The sequence below is a fragment of the Vulpes lagopus genome, chromosome X (genome assembly GCF_018345385.1).
Source record: "Vulpes lagopus strain Blue_001 chromosome X, ASM1834538v1, whole genome shotgun sequence".
Classification (NCBI taxonomy): domain Eukaryota; kingdom Metazoa; phylum Chordata; class Mammalia; order Carnivora; family Canidae; genus Vulpes; species Vulpes lagopus.
The window spans coordinates 62,523,885-62,547,250 of NC_054848.1; the positions used below are offsets into that span (position 1 = coordinate 62,523,885).

The 23,366-nt window shown below is 35.0% G+C and overlaps 1 protein-coding gene and 1 pseudogene across 1 annotated transcript in view; both read left to right on the top strand.

Moving 5' to 3' along the window:
- The window catches only part of SH3BGRL (SH3 domain binding glutamate rich protein like), a 138,323-nt gene that overhangs the window by 98,878 nt on the left and 16,079 nt on the right, over window positions 1–23,366 (top strand). The window contains exons 2-3 of the mRNA XM_041741765.1: window positions 17,686–17,871; window positions 22,333–22,413. Coding sequence (XP_041597699.1) covers window positions 17,686–17,871; window positions 22,333–22,413 — 267 coding nt within the window. The remainder of the gene's footprint in view (window positions 1–17,685; window positions 17,872–22,332; window positions 22,414–23,366) is intronic.
- On the top strand, window positions 10,243–10,486 carry LOC121483328 (annotated as a pseudogene).

The window sequence follows — 23,366 nt, forward strand, 5'->3', positions numbered from 1 at the left end:
TCTTCCACTGTCGGTGGGAATGTGAACTGGTACAGCCACTCTGGAAAACTGTGTGGAGGATCCTTAAAGAGTTAAAAATAAATCTGCCCTTCGACCCAGCCATTGCCCTGCTGGGGATTTACCCCGAATATGCAGATGCAATGAAATGCTGGGACACCTGCACCCCAATGATTCTAGCTGCAATGTCCACAATAGCCAAACTGTGGAAGGATCCTCGGTGTCCATCGAAAGATGAATGGATAAAGAAGATGTGGTTTATGTATACAATGCAATATTACTCAGCCATTAGAAATGACAAATATGGGATCCCTGCGTGGCACAGCTGTTTGGCGCCTGCCTTCGGCCCAGGGCGCGATCCTGGAGACCCGGGATCGAATCCCACCTCGGGCTCCCGGTGCATGGAGCCTGCTTCTCCCTCTGCCAGTGTCTCTGCCTCTCTCTCTCTCTCTCTCTCTCTCTCTCTCTCTCTGTGACTATCATAAATAAATAAAAATTTAAAAAAAAACCCTTAGAAACGACAAATATCCACCATTTGCTTCGACGTGGATGGAACTGGAGGGTATTATGCTGAGTGAAATAAGTTAATCGGAAAGGGACAAACATTATATGGTCTCATTCATTTGGAGAATATAAAAAATAGTGAAAGGGAATAAAGGGGAAAGGAGCTAAAAATGGGTGGGAAGTATCAGAAAGGGAGATAGAACTTGAGAGTCTCCTAACTCTGGGAAACGAACAAGAGGTCGTGGAATGGGAAGTGGGCGGTGGGTGGGGGTGAATTGGTGAGGGGCACTGAGAGGGGCACTTGATGGGATGAGCACTGGGTGTTATTCTATATGTTGGCAAATTGAACACCAATAAAAAATAAATTTATAAAAATAAAGGAATAAAAAATAAAAAGGCAAAGCTAATTTCATACATGGTAGGTAGATTGGTTTGTATTTGTCAGCCAGTTAACACTAATGAGAAGATATTAATTGCTTACTTTTCTTATGATTCAAAACTGATAGTTTGGAGTTGGTGGTTACAGCCTCCCCTCCTTTTTTAAGTAACTGTTGTGAGTTGGAGAATTTAGCTACCATATTTGGTTTTCATATGCCTGCCCTGTGACCTCACATTAGCCTGTTGGAGGATTCCTGTGGTTTTGCTTATCCTTATATGGGAAGGCTTCGTGGAGAATCTGTCTGACCAGAATTAGAAACCCTGTAGCATTTGCAGGAACTGTGGCTTTAGGAAGAAGCCATAGTTTTTGTAATTAAGTTTCCATACTGCCAGAATTTGTTTCATAAAGAGATGGTTAGGTGGAGAATATCTTTGCTAATTATAGAATAACCAGAATTTTATACCTCTTCATATACAAAATTTCCTTTATTCTATTATAAGTAAGTTCTCCTAAAGGAGACTGAAATCTGTATAGAAACTCATTGCACTGAATTGATAATGATTTAAGTGTTTAGAGCAGGGAGGTGAAGGCTGGAATAAAGTGGTTTGTTTATTTTTAAATTCTTAGTGCAAAAAGCCTGAATTTTATTTTGGAACATAAAATCCACATATGTTAACCTAGCACTTGTCACAAATATTTAGCTTTGATATTTAATTATAATAGCATGATTTGTTTCAAGGAAATTTTTTATTTTAATGGCATTCCCAAAGCAGCCAGAATAGCTGAAAATATTTGTTGCTATATTTCTCTGTTAGCACTAATTTCCTGTAGCCACCTATGGCACAAGTGACTAACACTTTTGTGGAAGCGCTTAGAAATGTACCTAACTTCACACTTTATTTGTCCAAATATATGACAGTTTTAGAAGGAGACATTTGTAATATATAAAGGCAGTGGGATTCATATGAATGACTGCTTCCTCACTGTAACATTTTCTTACCAAGTCTTAAAGTGCCAGAAGGATTTTATTACTTGTGGTATGTTTGTTTCATTATTACAGAACTTCAGAGTGGGAATAAACTGAAGGAGTTATCTAGAAAAATCTACCCTGTGTATAAAACCTTTAAAACAATCAATGATTTTTCTTGCTCTTATTCTAGGATAAAGTTTAGAATTAAGAATGATACAAAAGAATTATGAATTATATTTGCACTCAAAGAGCCATCATTAAGTTGACAGTGCAATTTAGCACAAGATAACAAGTATGGCAATGCATTATTTTGTTATTCATTATGCTTAGTGTTTAAGTGGTGCTTTTCACTCTGACAGATCAGACAAATGTGCTTTGAAGGAAATTTCTAATTCATTTGAGCATTAGTTTCTTCGTCTATGAATCTGGAATGAAAATAATAGCAGTTGCCTCAATATTGTTGTGGAAACTAAATAAGATAAGTATGTGAAAAAACAGTTGCGTAAAGGGCTTAGTATAATGCCTGGCCCATAAGCAACCCTTAATAAATAATAATTACTATATTAGACTTTATAGTTAGATTATATTTTGTGCAATGCAGACAGGGATCTGGTATATATAAAATTATGCAGCAGATTGTTAGCACACCCTAACATGGAGTCTGTATCCTTTTGTTTCTCCTTATTAACCCAGCCTTAATCTATGCATTTCCATGCAGCAGAAAGACACCAGACTTTGATTAAGGGCTGACGGGATTCCATTGCTTAAATTATCCACTAGTATGGAATTTATAATCTTATAATTTATAAATTCCTTGAGCCTATAAATAATATCTATTTTATTCTAGTTTTACTTGTATTAGGGTAAGAACAATTGCTTGGAGGCCCAGTGTGTACATAGAAACTATACTATTTGTATATAATATTTTTTTATTTCATTATAGGTGACACACAATGTTACATTATTTTCAGGTATACAACATAGTGGTTCACCTTCTCTGTACATTATGCTATGCTAACCATTCTTGATTGAATGGTAGCCCCTAACATTACGTAGGAAGTGGTCCAGCACTGGGATGCCTGGGTGGTTCAGTGGTAAGGCATCTGCCTTTGGCTCAGGGCATGATCCTGGCGTCCTGGGATAGAGTCCGCTTTGGGCTGCCCACAGGGAGCCTGCTTCTCCCTCTGCCTCTGTATCTGCCTCTCTCTGTGTGTCTCTCATGAATAAAAAAAATAAAATATTTACAAAAAAAAAAGGAAGAGGTCCAGCACTAATCCTTTTCTAGCAGCAAAGGATCCTAGAGTTGGAATTGAGTATTCTAATCACTTTTGTTTATAATGATGTGAGATTGGTTAAATTGTATACACACTCATTTGGATGACAATAAACACAAAATTATAGTCTCGTAAGTAAAATTTAGTATTAAATTATATAGTAAGAATACATCAAAAAGTGTTATTGATCTTTGTAAGAGATTGTCAATCTTATATAAATTTTAAAAATCAATATAATATAATCATGAAGCTGTACAGGGAAATGTAGTGGAACAAACTTAAGCTCTGGAGTTAGAGATATCTAGGTTTGAATATCAGCCCTGCCACCCACTAGCTTTGTGACTTTGGGTAAATTAACTTAACTTATTCAATATTCTAATCTGTAAAGTGGAGGTAGTAATATCTACCTTATAAGGCTATTATAAATACTAAATGAAATAGCACATATAAAACACTTAACTTGGCTGCTGTCACTTAATTGGCCTTCCATAGATGTTAGTTGTGATTAATTGGTATAAATAATAAGAAGAAAATATCTGTCTCCTAGTCTTGTCTGAACACAACCACAACTTGAAATTCCTATAAGATTGGGAATAGTTACTGAACATCTGCTAATACCACAAAATGTCTCTTTATACTAGATGAACCCATAGCTTCTGTGAGCCCACATAGTCTAAATCTTGTGAAGCTTATGAACTTCAATCCTTCTGACTCTTGTCAAAAAGTACAGATAGAAAAAACTGCCAGATAAGAAAGGGCTGGATAAATGAGGTTCTTCAGAACTGATATTTCATTTAGTCAAGAAAAGCCTTTTTAACCTAGAAAATAAACGTGACTGTATTTTGCTTACTATGACCACCTTAAGAAATAGCTATTTCTGAGAAACTACTTTAAATATCTACTATTTCTTCTTTTCACACAAGCTCTATTTTTAAAATTACTTGAACCTTAACATCTGTGTTGACATGATGTGGTAAAAGTACAACTAAAAAGGAGAATAATAACAGTAGATTTTTTTCTTTTGGTGACAGTGAAATAACAAGGCTTAGATTGTGCTCTTTTGCTGCCACATCATGGAATATCAATCAGGAGAATTCCAGGGAGGTAGGGGTAGAGGTGGGAGATCAACAAGAAAATTCTTTTTTAAAAAAGATTTTATTTACTTATTCATGAGAGACACAGAGACAGAGAGGCAGAAACACAAGCAGAGAGAGAAGCAGGCTCCATGCAGGGAGCCCAAGGTGGGACTCGATCCCGGGACTTTAGGATCACGCCCTGGGCTGAAGGCAGCGCTAAACTGCTGAGCCCCCCGGGCTGCCCAAGAAAATTCTTAATTGTCATCTTGACCCAGATTTGTTGTGGACTTGTTGGCAAAGAGACATGGATTACAAATTTTACATGGCTGATTGTGACCAAAGCATTTTTGAAAATATTGCAAAATAGACAAGATGTAAACAAGTGTATTGCTGTGGTTGTATCATTATATTAAGCATTATATTAAGCAACAGGAAGAGTGGCTTAAAGACTTATGACAGTATTCACTTAAAATGCATACAGATCTCTAGTTACTGAACAACTACCCAGTGGCAACACAGCACTGGTCCAGCATCAAAAAAAACTAACTAGTAATTCAGATATGATTTTCCTTTTGGATGTATTTTGTAAGTAGATTGGCAGATTTAAATGTTATTTGTTCACTCCTCCTACACTCTACTGTTAAATGTTTAGGTACAGAGTAGGCAAATACAGTCTTACTATTTTCCTACAAAATATAGTGACCCTTTTTAGGGCAGCATTTGAAATAAGCAGAACCAAATGGAGGGAATCTATATATTTGAATTCCTAATTGCAGAAATTGTCTGGGTCACAAATTTTAAGCTGTTTAAAAAGACAAAATACACATCCATACAATTGTTTATTCAATTATAGACTTTAATTATGCATAAACATTTAGTCATAGAAATTGTGAATCAGGGATCCCTGGGTGGCGCAGCGGTTTGGCGCCTGCCTTTGGCCCAGGGCGCGATCCTGGAGACCCGGGATCAAATCCCACGTCGGGCTCCTGGTGCATGGAGCCTGCTTCTCCCTCTGCCTGTGTCTCTGCCTCTCTCTCTCTCTCTCTGTGACTATCATAAATAAATAAAAATTTAAAAAAAAAGAAATTGTGAATCATCCATTTAGAAAGCTTCCAAGTTTATTTTGTAATACTGTACCTTCGTTGTTCTAGTGCAATATGTTACAACATTTGTAAGCCTAGTTTTCATAAGCCAGTTATATTGAACTTTACTAAGTATAACATCTTTTCAATAAAATTATAGGTCACATGCAATATAGATATAATATACAGCATTTGTGCTAGCTATTAAGTTTAATCTAAGTAACATCAATAATAGCCATAAGCACTTGCTCTGTCTTCTTATTTCCCTGCACCTATTGGCATTGTCATTCATTTGGACCCTCTCACCATGTTATACATATGGTTGTCTTAGCTTCATATTTAAATACTATGTTGTGTATTGTTTAGTATATTTAATCCTTTTCATTAGATTGTAATCTTGGAAGGGAATCTGCCATCTTTCTTTAGATATTTTAGAGAAACTAATGAAGTTATTAAACACTTAAAAGGCCTCTGAGATATATTGTTGAGTAGCTACTAAATACAGTTTCAAATAAATAAACACAGTTTCAGACAATCATTTTAAATTTTAGTACATCATAATTGGAACCTCTGTCAATGTTCATTCAAGTGTCAGCTGAGAATGTGTGACAGATGTTGATTATAAAGCAAGACAAAACCTCCACCTAGATTAAATGTTTTATGATTTAAAAGTGCCTAGATTGGCACTTTCATTAAAAATACTCTTGATTTCCCATTTGAAACATGATTACTGAAGTTTTATTGTTTCCTTGGAATTCAGACATTCACATTGGCACCCACTAAAGCAGAAACCATTTCAGTTTCCTTTCTTCAAAAGAAACTTGATTCTTGGCATGACAGACAAACTAACTGAGGCTAGCTGGAGAGCAGCTGTTTCCTCCAGGTGTTAGTTGTTCAGAGGCCCAGATCTGTGTCTTTGGAGGGAAGGATACATTGAATCTCAAACCCTGGCATGTAGCAGAAATAATTTTTCATTCTTGGGTGGAGGTGAAGGGTGTGGTTTGCTCTGAAAAAAAAAAAAGATTTAAATTCTTGGACAGTGCTATTTCCTACTTGTAAATGCATTTATGTGCTGAAAAGGATATTAATAACCTTTTAACTTTGAAGTAATTTATTGTTTATTTTCCTGTAGGGAATTTAAATTTTATTCCTTAGTAAACCCTTATGACATCCATTCTTAATTGTTCCCCAAATGAAGCTTTCAGTCACATATGTTCTCTGTGTCCCTTCATTTTAAGTTCCATTAAGAAATTAGGAAATTAGCATCAGCAGAACCCCTTTTGTCAGGATGTGTTGCACTGAACATGTGCCTATAGACATATAAGAAAGTCAATAATAACTCTTTAGATATAAAATATTCCATGTTGGAAATAATCATGATATGTGAAAATTTGGACTCACAGATATGATTTAATTAGAAAAAAATACATAACCTGAATATTCAAAGCTGAACATTTAACAGGGCAAAACCTACTTAAAGTATTATTATGGCCCATTCTGTCTAGCTTTGTAGAAATGTAAACACTCCAAGAAGCATGTATACTGATTGTTAGGTACTTCCAGAGCATGGAAGAAATATTTTCAGTCTGGAGCTGATGGTTGAAAGATAAAGATACCAGTGAACATATGCTATAATGCCCAGTGATGCTAGGCCTAACCAGCATCTTAACTCAGTAGAGTGTACAATGTTTTCAGCATAGCATTTAATAGTGAGCAAAAGGCCTCAAAGATTCATTTAGGCTCTGTGCCTTTTTACTCTAATATACTGACATGACAAATGACATTTACGCAGGGCCATGTGTAATTCTTAGCATGTGAGCTATAACATTAACTCTTCATTTATTCAAAAATATCTGTTAGGGGTGCCGAGGTGGCTCAGTTGTCATGTGTCTGACTCTCGCTTCCAGCTCAGATCATGATCTCAGGGTCCTGAGATTGAGTCTTGTGTTGGCTCTGTGCTCACTCATGCTGTCACTCACATGGGCTTGCTCTTTCCCTAAAATAAAATAAATTGTTTAAAAATATATCCGTTAAGAAATACCCACCATTTGCTTCGACGTGGATGGAACTGGAGGGTATTATGCTGAGTGAAATAAGTCAATCAGAGAGGGACAAACATTATATTGTCTCATTCATTTGGGAAATATAAAAAATAGTGAAAGGGAAAAAGGGGAAAGGAGAGAAAATGAGTGGGAAATATCAGAAAGGGAGACAGAACATGAGAGACTCCTAACTCTGTGAAACGAACAAGGGGTGGTGGAAAGGGAGGTGGGCGAGGGGGTGGGGGTGACTGGGTGATGGGCACTGAAGGGGGCACTTGATGGGATGAGCACTGGGTGTTATGCTATATGTTGGCAAATTGAACTCCAATAAAAAAGCCAAAAAATATATATATCTGTTAAAATGATAAGTGCCTGAAAGTACCATATTTATGTATCATCTTTATAAAAAATCTAAATTTGTAAATATACAAATGGCTGACAAATTACTTGCCACATTTTGAACTAACTGAACACCTATTGTATCATGAAGATTGAAAACAATGATTTAATTGAATCCTCCACTTAGTGCATTAGTCCACTAGATACTCACTCCTGATTACTGATTTTTACATTGATTTTCCTCAAAATTCATAAAAGCCTATATGTTATATTTAGGGGGAAATCTTGACATTATAAACTAATAAGGAAATATATTTCTTGTAATAAAAATATCTTGTTGCAAATTTTGTTGGATTGTGATGCATCTTTAGAGAGTAATTTTTCCTGGGGTTATGTGATGAAAGATAAAGTTGTTTACTCACAATCACAAGCAAGTTAGAAGGACAAAAATACAACCTCTGTGTATGTATGCATGTATGTGTATAATGAGTATAGGGGTACAAATCCAGAGGGAACTTGACTGTATAGAAGTTTGTTGGTGGTGGTGATTTTGTTGATGTTTTGCATTATTATATCCTTTGAGAGAACTGCTTCTGTTGATTTTATATTTCTGATGCTTCTGCCCCAGGTAGCTTTTTAGTGTGACTCCATTAAAAAAAAATTATTGATTGAGCTCTGCAACTCAGAAATGTTAAGTAATAGTTTTAAATTTAAATTAACAGAAATGTTAAGTAATAGTTTTAAATTTAAATTAACATAGATGTGTGAATTAAAGTTCTAAAAAAATTCATAGCAATGGAGAAACCTAACTAAAAAGTCTTAATTTTACTATTTTTAAGCTCTCTCCTACATATGATTAGCAGACAAAAGAAGTGTATTATCTCTATCTGGTAATACAGAAATAATAATAAAAGCTTTGTATTTCAATGTGTTAATCTATAACCCCCCAAAATATTGTTAAAACATCAGGTAGAAATGCTGACATTATATTAGTTCATTCTCTTATTATATTTTGACCAGTTTTGGAAAAGAAAGAATAAGGAAGTGTTTGAGGACAGAAAAAGTGATTGAGACATGACCAAACTTTATCCAATGTCACAGAGTGGGAAGGTAAGGATTTCAAATCTTCTATCAAAGAAGTAGCACAAACACATGAAATAGAACCTTAGAAGCCCATGCTAATGGCTCATGAGTGGTACAGGTATATTCCAAACTTCATATACAGGTAGATTTAGCTCATATATTATCCAATTTCTGTTCTAAACAATGAAAATCAAATGTAGAGTAACTCTGACTTATAGCATGGTTAAGGAAAGATTTGTTTCTATTTGTTTTAGAATGCTTATTAGGACAGAAAGTATAAATAGAAAGGAATCTATGTATCAAAGAATCAGCAAACAAATGAAGAGAGCAAGAGAAGAATGGATCAGAGATAAGTGATAGAAACAACCACAAAACAAGTAACAAAATGGTAATAAATACATTTTTATCAATGATTATTTTGAATTCAAGTGGGCTAAACACTCCAATCAAAATATATAAAGTGACAGAATGGATAAAAAAAAGCTCATCAAAAAACAAAACAAAACAAGCTAAGATCACCACAATCAATTGGGTATTTTTCCCCAGGATTCAATGGTGATCCAGTATTCACAAGTCAATCAACAAGATACATCACATCAATAAGAGAAAATATAGAAACCATATCATCATTTCAATAGATGAAAAAAAGCATTTGTAAAAGTACAATATGCATTCATGATAAAAAGCTCTCATCAAACTAGGTTTAGAGGGAACATACCTCAAAATACTGAAGTCCATGCATGAAAACTCACAGTGAATATCATACTCAATGAGGAAAAATTAAGAGCTTTTTCTCCAAGGTCAGGAACAGGAGAAGGATGTCCACTCTCAACACTTTTGTTCAACATAGTACTGAAAATCCAAACCACAACAATGAGATAACAAAAGAAATGAAAGGAACCTAAATCGGCAAGGAAGAAATAAAACTTTCACTATTTTCAGATGATATACTACATATAGAAAACCCTAAAGACTTTACAAAAAAAATTATTAGAACCCCTAAATCAATTCAGTAAAGTCACAGGATATAAAATCAACATACAGAAATCTGTTGCATTTCTATACACTAATAATGAAGCAGCAGAAATAGAAATTAAGGAATTAATCACAAAAAAAGCTGGAATAGCCATACTTACCTCAGACAAACTAGACTTTATTTTACTTTTTTTGACAAACTAGATTTTAAAGCAAAGCCTGTAATAGGAGATGAAGAAGGGCATTCTGCAGCAACATACTCAACTTAGTCATGTGGCATTTTGTTTTTATATACTTACATGTTTTTAATTAATTTTAATCTAGCATAATCACTTTCATGCTGTCCAGCATGTGGGGGTAGGGGGGTGGAGGGCGTGGGAGCCTTTGCCACTGGAGCTGCCCTGCCTCCAGCATTCAGGCAGCTGGCCTTTGCATGGAGAATCCTCACTAGTGACTGTCACTTCAGCCCCCCCAGTGTGACTGAGAGTCAGTTTGCTCTGTTGTGCTGTCACCTCCTAAAGATGCATCCTGATTTATCTCCACACTTGCACACTGAAGAATGCAACATCTTGACTAACTTGCTGAAGGAATGTCACCAAAAAAAATCACAACATTCTGAAACTTTTTGGTCATTGCAATGATATTGATGAAGAGAGAAGAAAATACTTGAAGAATGAGTACTTGGAAAAGAGGACCAAGAGCAAAGAACATGGAAATGTGATGCGAAAAAGACATTTCAATCCTGCAAAGGAAACTGAAAAGTAAATTACAGGCATAATTTGTTTTAAAAAATTGAAGGGTTGCCTGGGTGGCTCAGTGGTTGAGCATTTGCCTTCAGCTCAGGGTATGATCCTGGGTGTCCCAGGATCAAGTCCTGCATGGGGCTCCCCATAGGGAGCTTGCTTCTCCCTCTGCTTATGTCTGTGTGTGTGTGTGTGTGTGTGTGTGTGTGTGTGATGAACAAATAAATAAAATCTTTAAAAAATTGAAGACTGAAGGCTCCAAGTTCTTTTTTGGACCTATCACCATTTTCTGCTGTGAACTTGGGTAGGGAACTTCACCTCTGTGTCTTCACATCAGTTTCTGTGCATCAATACTGACGTGTGCTTAAAGGTAGATATGATGTAGATAATACCTCACCTAACCACAGAGACAGTGAGTTCCCACCCTACCTTGGCACTCACATACATAAGCTGTGACACAGAGGTGCCCAGGCCTCCCCACGTGGGATGGACAAATAAAGAGGAGAGAAAGGAATGTGCATGGGGGATCTTCTCTGTGCCAGGCACCAGGCTGGATACTTTATGTACTGTATCTTCTCTAAGTCCTAAAGCAGCCCTGTTAGAAGTCTGTTTTACGGCAGAGGAAACTATAGCTCAGGGATTAGGTGATTTGCCCATGAGGTCACACAGCTAGAAAGTGATAGACTTGAGATCCAAACCTAGGCCATCTGACTCCAAAGTCTGTATCCCTTCTAGGTGATCAGTTGAGAGTCTTCAGTGAGTTTGAGAGGGTGTCTCCCTCACCAAATCTGGCACTGAAGAAGGCTCTGATCATCATCAACATAATAATTAGGACTATCCCACTAGATGACCTGACAACTGTAAATATTTATGCCCCCATCTTGGGAGCATACAAATATATAAAACAATTAATAATAAACATAAAGAAACTCACTGATAATAGTGCAATAATAGTAGTAGGCTTTAACATCCCACTTACATCAAGAAATCATCTCAGCAAAAACTCAATTAGGAAACAATGGTTTTGAATAAGAAACTAGATCAGATGACTTTTTTCCTTTTTATTTATTTATGTTTTTTATTTTTTAATTTACATTCAATTAATTAGCATATAGAGTATTATTAGTCTCAAAGGTAAAACTTAGTGATTCATCAGTTGCATATAACACCCAATGCTCGTTACATCAAGTGCTGTCCTTAATGCCCATCACCCAGTTACCCCATGCTCCCACCCAATGCCCCTCCAGCAACCCTCAGTTTGTTTCCTATAGTAAAGAATCTCTTCTAGTTTGTCCTTCTCTCGTTTTAGAACAAGTTAACTTAACAGAAAGATTCAAAAATTTTATCCTAAAGCAGGAAATTACAAATTCTTTTCAATTGTACATGGAACACTCTCCAGAATAGATCACAAAGTGGGTCATAAATCAGCCCTCAAAAAGTGCAAAAAGAATGAGGTCATATAACCCATATTTTCACACCACAACACAATGAATGTTGAAGTCAACCACAAAAAATTTGGAAAGAACAAAAATATATTGAGATTAAAGAACATACTACTAAAGAATGAATGTGTTAACCAGAAAATTAAGATATTAAAATTTTATAAAAATCTTGGAAGCAAATGAAAATGAAAATACAAGAGTCCAAAAACTTTAGAATGCAGCAAAGGTAGTACTAAGAGGGAAGCATATTGCAACATGGTTCTAACTCAAGAAGCAATAAAATTCTCAAATACACAACCTAATCTTACACCTAAAGGAGCTAGAAAGAAAGGAACAGCAAATAAAGCAAGGCCAACAGAAGAAAAGAAATAATAAAGATTAAAGCAGAAATAAACAAAATAGAAAGAAACAAAAAACCTAGTAGAACAGATCAACTGAACTAAGAGCTGGTTCTTTGAAAGAATTAAGAAAAATGATAAACCCTCAGCCAGACTTGCCAAAGAGAAAAGAAAAAGGATCCAAGTAAAAAAAAAAAACAACAACAACAACAACAACAAAAACAAAAAAACAAAAAAACACAAATACAAAAACAAAAAACCATGAATGAAAGAGGAGAGATCACTAACAACACCACAGAAATACAATTATAGGGCAGCCCAGGTGGCTCAGCAGTTTAGCGTTGCCTTCAGCCCAGGGCCTGATTCTGGAGACTCAGGATTGAGTCCCACCTCAGGCTTCCTGCATGGAGCCTGCTTCTCCCTCTTCCTATGTCTCTGCCTCTCTCTCTCTCTCTCATTAATAAATAAATAAAATATTTTTAAAAATACTATTATAATAGAATATTATAAAAATTATATGCCAACAAACTGTGCAACCTCAAAGAAATGGACAAATTCCTACAAACCTACAAACTACCAAAATTGAAATAGGAGGAAATACAAATTGGAACAAATCCACAACCAGCAAAGAAATTGAATCAGTAATAAAAAATTTCCCAAAGAACCAAAGTCCAGTGCCAGATGGCTTCCCAAAGGATCTCTAGTAGACATTTAAAGAAGAGTTAATACCTATTCTTCTCAAGCTATTCACAAAAATAGAAATGGGAGGAAGACTTCCAAACTTGTTTTTGGAAGCCAGCATTATCTTGGATCCAAAAACAAAGACCCCACTTAAAAGGAGATTCACATTCATCCTTTCTGATGGCTGAGGACTATTTCATTGTATATATATATATACCACATTTTCTTTATCCATTCATCTGTTGAAGAACACCTTGGATGGACTTGAAGGGTATTATGCTGAATGAAGTAAGTCAATTGGAGAAGGGCAATCATCATATGGTTTCTCTCATATGGGGAATATAAGAAATAGTGACAGGGATTATAAGGGAAAGGAGGGGAACTGAGCGGGAAAAATTAGAGAGGGAGACAAACTATGAGAGACTCCTAAATCTGGGAAATGAACAAAGGGTTGCAGAAGGGGAGGTGGGCTGGGGTTCAGGTAACTGGGTGACAGGCACTGAGGAGGGCACTTGATGGAATGAGCACTAGGTGTTATACTATATGTTGGCAAATAGAACTTCAATAAAAACAAATGAAAAAAATTTAAAATGAAAAAGAATTATAGACCAATATTCCTGATGAACATGGATGCAAAAAATTCTTAAGAAGATATGAGCAAATCAAATCTAATAGCTCATGAAAATAATTATTCACCATAATCAAGTTAGATTTATTCTGGGCTGCAAGGATGGTTCGATATTCACAAATCAATCAATGTGATCAACCACATTAATAAAAGAAAAAGAACCATATAATCTCAATGAATGCAGAAAAAGTATTTAGCAACATACAGCATCCATTCTTGATAAAAACCCTTAAAAAGAGTAGTTATAAACATACCTCAACCTCATAAAGGCCATATACAAAATGCCCACAACTAATATCATCCTCGAGAGGGAAAAACTGAAAGCTTTTCCTCTATGGTCAAGAACAAGACAGGAATGTCCATTCTCATTGTTATTATTTAACATAGTACTAAAAGTCTTAGCTTTGGCAATCAGACAATAAGAAGAAATAAAAAGCATCCAAATCAGCAAGAAAGTCAAATAACACAATAATCTGTATAAAATCCAAACAACTCCATAAAAACCTTGCTAGAAAAGATAAATTCAGTAAAGTTGCAGCATAAAAAAAATCAATGTACAGAAATCTGTTGCATTTCTATATGCCAATAATGAAGCAGCAGAAAAAGAAATTTATCTCAGTTACAATTGCACCAAAAAAACAAGATACCTAGGAATAAACCTAAGCAGGGAGGTAAAAGATCTGAAAACTATAGGAAACTTATGAAAGAAATTGGATAGGACACCAAAAAATACAAAAAAGTCCATGTTCATGTCTTAGGAGAACATTGCAGAAATGTCTAAATTACCCAAAGCAGTCTACACATTTAATGCCATCCTTATCAAAATATCAACAGCATTTTTCACAATGCTAGAACAAACAATCCTAATATTTGTTTGGAACCATAAAAGATGCTGAATAGCCAAAGCAATATTGAAAAATAAATGCAAAACCAGAGGAATTGTTATTCTGGAATTCTAAGCTATATTACAAAGTAATCAAGACAGGATGGTACTGGCACAAAAACAGATACATAAGTCAATGGAACAGTGTAGAAAACCCATAAATGGATCCATAACTATATGGTCAACTGATCTTTAACAGAGTAGAAAATAATATCCAATGGAAAAAGGTCTACTCAACAAATGCTATTGGTAAAACTGGGCAGCAACATGCAGAAGAATGAAACTGGACTACTTTATTACACTATGCACAAAAATAAATTCAAAATGGAGAAACAGAGAAAGAGACAATCAAGAAAACTAAAATACAAACTACAGAATGGGAGAAGATATTTGCAAATGACATATCAGATCAGGGGCTAGTATCCAAAATCCATAAAGAACTTCTCAAATTCAACACAGAAAAAACAAATAATCTATTTTAAAAATGGGCAGAGAGCATAAATAGATATTTTTCCATTCAGCTATCTAACAGACACATGAAAAAATGCCCAACACCACTCACCATCAGAGAAATACAAATCAAAACCACAAGGAGATATCAACTCACTCCTGCCAGAATGGCTAAAATAACACAGGAAACAAAAGATGTTGGTGAGGATGCAGAAAAAGAGGAGCCCTCTTTCACTGTTGCTGGAATGCAAACCAGTGCAGCTACTCTGTAAATATTATGGAGGTTCCTCAAAATGTTAAAAATAGAAGTATCCTATTATACAGCAATTGCACTGTATGTATATATGTATTATACATATATAATATATATATACACACATACATATATAATATAACATATATGTATATAATACATATATATGTCTTTTGTTTCTTTTCTTCCAATATATGTATATATAATACATATATACATACAGTGCAATTGCTGTATAATAGGATATATATATATAATACAATGGAATATTACTCGGCCTTTAAAAAAGAATGAGATCCTGCTATTTGCAATTGCATTATAAGGTATTTACAAAAAAGATACAAAGTTACAGATTCAAAGGTGTACATGCACCCTGATGTTTATAGCAGCATTATCAGTAATAGTTAAACTATGGAGATAGCCCAAATGTACACTGACTGATATATGGATAACGAAGAGGAGATATATATACACAGTGGAATATTAACCAGCCATCAAAAAGATTAAAAATATTCTTGCTATTTGCAATGATGTGAATGGAGCTAGAGTGAACCATGCTAAGCAAAATAAGTCAGTCATATTTAGACAATATAAATTCACTCATATGTGAAACTTAGGAAACAAAACAGATGAACGTATGTGAAGGGGAAAAAAAGAGAGAGAGGGAAGCAAACCATAAGAGATTCTAAACAATAGAGAACAAACAGGGTTGTTGAAGGGAGGTGGGTGGGGCATGGGCTAAATCGGTGATGGGTATTAAGGAAGGCACTTGTTATAGTAAGCACTGGGTGTTATATGTAGGTGATGAATCACTAAATTCTACTCATTACCAATAAGTATTGATAATGAGTAGAAATCAATATTACACTATATGTTAACTAACTAGAATTAAATTAAAATTTGGAAGAAAAGAAACAAAAGACATATAAATGGCCAACAGACACATGAGAAAATGCTCAACATTACTCATCATCAGAGAAATAGAGAAATGCAATTTATTTTATTTTTAAGGATTAATTAATTAATTAATTTATTTATTTATTGAGACTGGCACCTGAGCACGGGTGAGGGGTGAGGGAGAAGGAGAAGTAGACTCCCTGCTGAACAGGGAATCAAATGAGGGCCTGATCCCAGGATCCTAGGATCATGACCTGAGCCAAAGACAGAGTTTTAGCCAAGACACCCAGGGGCCCCGAGAAGTGCAGTTTAAAACCACATTGAGATATCACCTCACATTTGTCAGATTGTCTAAAATGAAAAACACAAGAAATAATGATTATTGGTAAGGATACAGAGAAAAGGAAACCCTCTTGTACTGTTGGTGGGAATGCAAATTGGTGCACCCACTGCAGAAAACAGTATGGAGTTTCCTCAACAATTTATAAATAGAACTAACTTATGATCCAGTAATTACACTACTAAGTATTTACTCCAAAAATACAGAAACACTAATTCAAAGGGACACACGCACCCCCTAAGTTTATGGCAGCTGCATATACAATAACCAAATTATGGAAGCAGCCCAAGTGTGTATTGCTAGATAAATGGATAAAGAAGATGCGATTTTATATACATAATTGAAAATTATTCAGCTATTTTAAAAAACCCAAATCCCTGCCATTTGCAAGGACATGGATGAAGCTAGAAAGTATTATGCTCACAAAATATGTCAATTAGAGAAATAAATACCATACTGACTTCACTCATATGTGGAATTTAAAAAAAAATTGACCAAAGGTAAAAGGAAGAGAAATAAACTAAGAAACGGACTCTTGACTATAGAGAACAAACTTATGGTTACCATATGGGAGGTGGTTGGGGAGGATGGGTGAAATAGGTGATGGGGATTAAGGAGTGCACTTGTGATGATAACTGGGTAATGTATGGAATTGTTGAATCACTATAGTGTAAATCTGAAACTAATATAACACTGCATGCTAAATACACAGGGAATAAAATAAAAAGTTAATGAATAATAAGTGGAAAAAATGATAGCAAGTATATTTTTAAAAACTATTCTGCTATGAAGTAAACCTAAAGCACTTAGAAGGTATAATAATTATAAAGTTTTTAATTTAAAAATGTAAAATTATAGTTAAAGATAAAATTTAAGGCAAAAAAAAGACACCATATAGACTTGAATCTTTTGGAAAGACTTCCTACAAGGGCTGAAACTAAGAGAGGCTTAGAGATAATCAGAAAGCACAGCTTCCATTACTCAATTTTTATTTAACTGTGGTTTAGGCTATTGATACACTTTAGGTAGCCTTACTTTTGTGTCATTTGATGTGGAGTTTTTGATGGAAAAAGAAAAAAAGGTTGATAAAAGGATCTATAGGCTGAAAGCTATTCAATCCACTTATGAGACACCATTAACAGCAAAATAATAAAGTGGAAAAACCATGTCTTTTGTGAAGCCACAATTCTTGATCCCTGTCTGAATTCATTTCTGCTAGTTCTCAAACACTGACTTTTGTTTAATTTGAAAAATAAAGACAACAAAATGTTTGTTCAACAACATAGTTTCTTTGTCCTTTGGGTTCTAGATTAAGAAGAAACAGCAAGATGTGCTTGGTTTTTTAGAAGCTAACAAAATAGGATTTGAAGAAAAAGACATTGCAGCCAATGAAGAGAATCGGAAGTGGATGAGAGAAAATGTACCTGAAAACAATCGACCAGCCACAGGGTACCCGCTGCCACCTCAGATTTTCAATGAAAGCCAGTACCGTGGGGTAAGAAAAAAATTAAAATCTAAACTCTTGTTTTATCAAATGCATCACCTCAAATACATCCAATCCCTTTTATCCCAAATTTGTATACAGCCTTTTTTTTGTTCATCACTTCATCCATATTAAGCAGCTGGGATATTTTTACTAGGAAGCAAATGGATGAATCATGCCCCCTGAAATTTCCTGTAAATGGATAATACAGACCTTGAACACAGAGTTGTTCTTCCATTTCTTTTTTATGATCTTACTTTTAGGTAGTGTCTACACACAACCTGTGTATTGAATTCACAACCCCAAGATCAAGAACTGCATATTTTATCAACTAAGCCAGCCAGGCACCCTGCCTTTCCATTTCTTCTTAATTCTATATAGAGCAATTGCATTGTGTCTGCTATGTCCATGAAGAAGCTTTTGAGAAGTCAACTGCATATTTAGATGAAAAATAGTTTAAAAATAATAATACCTTATTTTCTCCTTGAAGTCAATAATACTTTTATTTTGGTATTATTAATGAATTTTCACAAAATGTTAAGTTAGCTAATTTAACTCATGTAAAGAACAAGGGAAACAAAAATGGAGTTTTGCTTTGTGACTGGTGCTTTCAAGTATACCATCTTTAGTCTTTATTTAAACCATAGAGTAGTTTCCTTTATTCTTCTGTCACTATATATTTAACATTTGAAGCTGGTGGCCATTCTTGCTACCATGATAAGTACAAGCATAAATATAATAGTTTTCTTCTCTTAAGGAGCTGTTGGGAGTGAGGTGTGGGAAGAATCATACACACCTGAAACAATTGGAGTGTGGTTATGAATCCATTTCTATGTGATGAGATAGTACAAGAAGCAAATGTGAGGGCTATAGGAATTTCCAGTAAGGAATTGTTTACCCTGCTATATCCTCAGAATTAGCATGACTGAAGAACAACTGTATTAGAGTCAGCAATCCAAATCTTCTAATTCATAGATATATATATATGCAAGTAAAAGGACACTTTTTGGTGGGGATCTTTATTCGTGTGTCAGTTCTGAAAATCTAGGGGAGGGAGCATGGAAAAATTGAGAACTTTATTGACACAAAATATTTTCTCTGTGAATTGAATTTTTAAGTTCTGAGGAGGGTCCTGAACATTTCATCTGTTGCTGCCAACAGGGCCGATGTGTAAAGACATACTCTGCAGATAAGGAAAAGGCAATAAGGCTATTCATTAAGATAACAAAACCTCAGTGATTCTCTAATTTCTGCAAATTGCTGCATCCCAGGAGCTGGAAGAGGCCTCAGAGGCCATCCAGTCTGATATAAGCCAGCAAATATTTTCTTAACTTTTTTTGAAGCAGGAATTTTAATTTGTTTGGACTTGAAAACAAACACATTTTAGGTTATAAGGGTAACAGTTAAGAAACCACATTGACCTGGCTTATTTCTCCATCAGAAGCCACAATGTAAGGGAATGTAGTATGTTACAGAAATCAGGTATCAGTGAGAAATAGGGAGCTGGAAAGGATGGAGCAGGAGGTGAGACTCGACCAAACAAATATTTGTTAATGGATAAAGGATCACATTTTTATTGAATGTCTGCTGTGTACCAGGCACTAAGTTAGGATTTGAATAACAATGAAAATTAAGATTTGTCCCTATACAGACTCTTAGGGAGAAGTGTATATAGTAACCATTCATAGAAAATATATGCTATGTCAGTTATTATATTACATGCTTTATGTGTATTATATTAGTTTTCATACTAATCCCATGAGGTAGGTATTTTTATTCCTGTATTACAGATGAAGAAATTGAGGCCTAGAAGAAGGCTAACTGACTTGCTAAATCTGTTTTATTCTAAAGCTCTTACTTTTTCTTTTAAACGAGTGTATATTTCATTTTCCTATTTATACAAAGATCCTATCTTTACTTTCTTCCTCCATTCTGTATTATAGAAGGGTTGCTGACCTCAGTAAATTAAATTTCGCAGTATTCACTGCTGACTGGCTATTAGGTTTGGCCAATAATGGGAGATACTGGTTGAAAGACTGGAGGACAGAGGAAAGGAAAAGCCAAGGTGTAACCCTCCTTCTGGCTTCTGGAGATGTCCATGACAGTGGCTGTGTCTGCTTTGTGGTACCAGGTATCCCAACTCTTGGGTTCTGTAATATCATCTTCTGCACTTTTTCCATTAGCTGTATAGCTGTGGTAGCAGCCTCTTGCTGTTGATAATCTTTGGGTTCCCTTACCATTTCCTGTTTGCCTTTCATCAGTTCCTTTGTAAATAAATTCTTCATATTTTGTATTGAATTCCGTTGTTTAAAATATCTGAAGGTTTCTCAAACTTGGCACTATGGAGATATTGGATTGGAGAATACTTTGTGTTGGGAGCTACCCTGTGCATCATAGAAAGTTTAGCAGCAACCCTGTTTTCTGTCTGTGAGTGTCAGTAGCACCCTCCCAGTTGTGAAAAACCAAGAATATCTCTAGACTTTGCCAGATTTCCCTGGGGGTGGGGGTGGGGAGTTATATCCTGTTGAGAACACTGAACTATGGATTAGGTTCTTATTTCCAGCCTGGAATGTGACTAAAACAACTAACCTACTACATAGATGAGGCTCTATTACATAGGTACATTTTTAAGGATAATCTTGATTCTGAAAGAGCTTATGCTATGTATATGAAGAACTAGAGCATTTTCATGAATTGATAATGATTATGATACCAATATACAGGTTAATGTTAGTGGAATCACAGAGGTGTAAACAAAATATCTTTTTTTTTCCTCAAGCAAATTCCTATAGAAGAAGCAGACTATATCACAATCTGTTTTGTTTACTCTTTGTAAATATTTTAAATTTGAATTCCCTAGGATTGAGCCATGAATAGATATGAAGATCTTAATGTTTTGTATACTCTTATATTCTTAGCACCAAAAATGATTGGTATGTAGTAGGTACTCAATATGTATTTGCAAAATAAACTGATTTAATCTCACTTAATTGAGAAACTGGTGATGTTCTTTTGTCTCGGAGTTACAAATCTGTTTGTGTTTGCTAAGTCCAGGCCCCCAAAATGATATTATACTGTGATCTTGAAACAGACAATTAGAGTAGCATTTTATGATCATATTTCAACATAGTTGAATCTATATTCTTTCACATGAATTTAAAGACTGGCTTGAGTTATTTTTGAACAAAAGGTAAGAAATAACTCTTCTGTGACTGACTCTTTCAGCTAGCATTTTGAAGTTACTTCCAAGTGGTTGAGTGTAAAAATGATGTATATTGTTTGTTTATTTTGAGTAGTTTATAGGTCATGTGTCTCAGTATGAAATTTCTATCAATATCAAAATAGTTTCACTATTGAAGAGTAAGCTCATAGGAGGCTGTTCATAAATGCCTGTTGTTTAGGGTTTATTCCTTTGCCAACATGTAGGGTACACAATAAGATGCTTTGAGTCAATCCTTGGGGAGATTTCAGTAGTGCTAAACAATTCTGATTGCATTAGAAGATCCCTAAATAAGAGAGAAACATTGCTATTTCTTGGAGTAAGGTTCCAATTTAGGGTCATTAATGGCTTGAGAGATTCTCCAAGTACCAGAAATTATACATATATCTAAACTGTATATCTCCAGATTCTTCAAGTGTCAGGACTTAACCCTGTAATTAACAATATATTCATGAGGCAATCTCTAGAGAAACCAGCAAATTATGAATATTTTTCACCTACAATAAATCCACCAAGATGACAAACTTATTTTTGTGTGTTTTAAACAAAATAAGACCAGGTACTGACAATGGCTGTGTTTTCTAAGTAGATTTGCTACTGATTATATGTCATAGTCAAATTTAGGCAATTCTATTTGTCACTTCTAAAACATACTTGGTGGCTTAGAGGATGACAGTGGAAAGCCCAACCAAATTCAGTCATGTGAGGTTTTTCTTGGATCCTTGAATTGAAACATCTAAGTAGTTTGTTTGCTCTTCTGGTCATATTTCATGAAAATTACATTCCCTTCCTCCAAATACAGCATAGATTTATTACATGCATGGCCTAGTTAATATCAGGTATACTGTAGGTTCTGAGGATATCTCTACCTTAATAAATAATGAAAGAGAAATAATGGGGAACAGAAACAACAGCCTCCTACCAGAAATAACCAAATTCTTACTGAAATAGTTGGTTGCTTTGGGTTGTGGAGAAACTTACTTGACCTCAAACAGACTTAAATGCTATGTGATATGGAATAAGTCATTTTGCCATTTCTGCCCCACCAAACAGCATATATTCTAACCTATATTAAGTGGGATGTAATATGTCTTGCCTCTTTACTAGTCTTTCCAAAATTGTAGCATTTTCGAAGTTAGATAGTTTGTATGCCCCCCAAAAGGTTGACCAATGAGTTAATTTTGAATAATTTAATCTTTTATTTCCTTTGTTGGTTGCATACTGCTAATTTTTCTTGCCTTCTTTTCATTAAGGACTATGATGCTTTCTTTGAAGCTAGAGAAAATAATGCAGTGTATGCCTTTTTGGGCTTGACAGCCCCACCTGGTTCAAAGGTATGATTCCTTTGTTTTCTTGCTTTATAATCTATTATATTACTGCTGGAATTTTTAGTCAGTGAGATTTCTACCTTTATCAACTATTCAAGTTAAGCCAGAGGCAGTGTAACATAGGTAACAGAACTCTTCCTTCTCTACATGTACTTAAATCCAGGTAGGGCACACAGGTAGGGCACACAATGCATAATAAAATACATAAAGTGTATGAGTAGGATGTAGGTGGAGTGACTTCTCCATCAAGTTATCCAAAGCAACAAATTTCTTATTGACCCATTTATAAATAATAAGTGGTTACCAATTTTAAAGACTCCATTATTTCAGCTGTCATGCATGGTTCTACATCAACAGAACTCATCTTAGTACATAGTAATCTTCTTGGCAGCCTCTATTGTCTTTGTGTGAAAGCAAATGCTAGAGTCATGCATTCAAATCACGTAAAAGCATTTGAGTTTCAAAACTGGTCACTAAACTGCTGGCTAAACTTGGGGCTTTCTCGCTGCCAATAACAAATTAATTTTTAAAGTGGTAGTATTTCCAGGGGATATCATATAAAGAAAATAATGAAAAATTAAATTTCCTATTTAATGAAATGTCTTAAAGCTATGGACATTAAATATACTTTGCCTTTTACCATGTTCTTTTCTACACACTCTGGCTTAATCAGAATGTATGATTCCTGTTCTATCATTTTATCTTTTGTTGTTAGCAACTAATTTTATGTTGAACAGATTCATTGAACTCCAGCTCCTTCTCCAATTTTGAGGGTCTGTAATTGTTCATGTTCTCAGCAGAGACCATTTACTAGCATTGTTGTCTGATTCACTGTGAAATTCTGTTTCCTTGATGAATTCTCTTTTTCCATGGATAAAATATCTTCTTTTAGACTGCATAATTTAAGGCATAAGAAATGTTAGGTAAGATATTTTGTTTAATCAGGTTAGGGGAGGCAA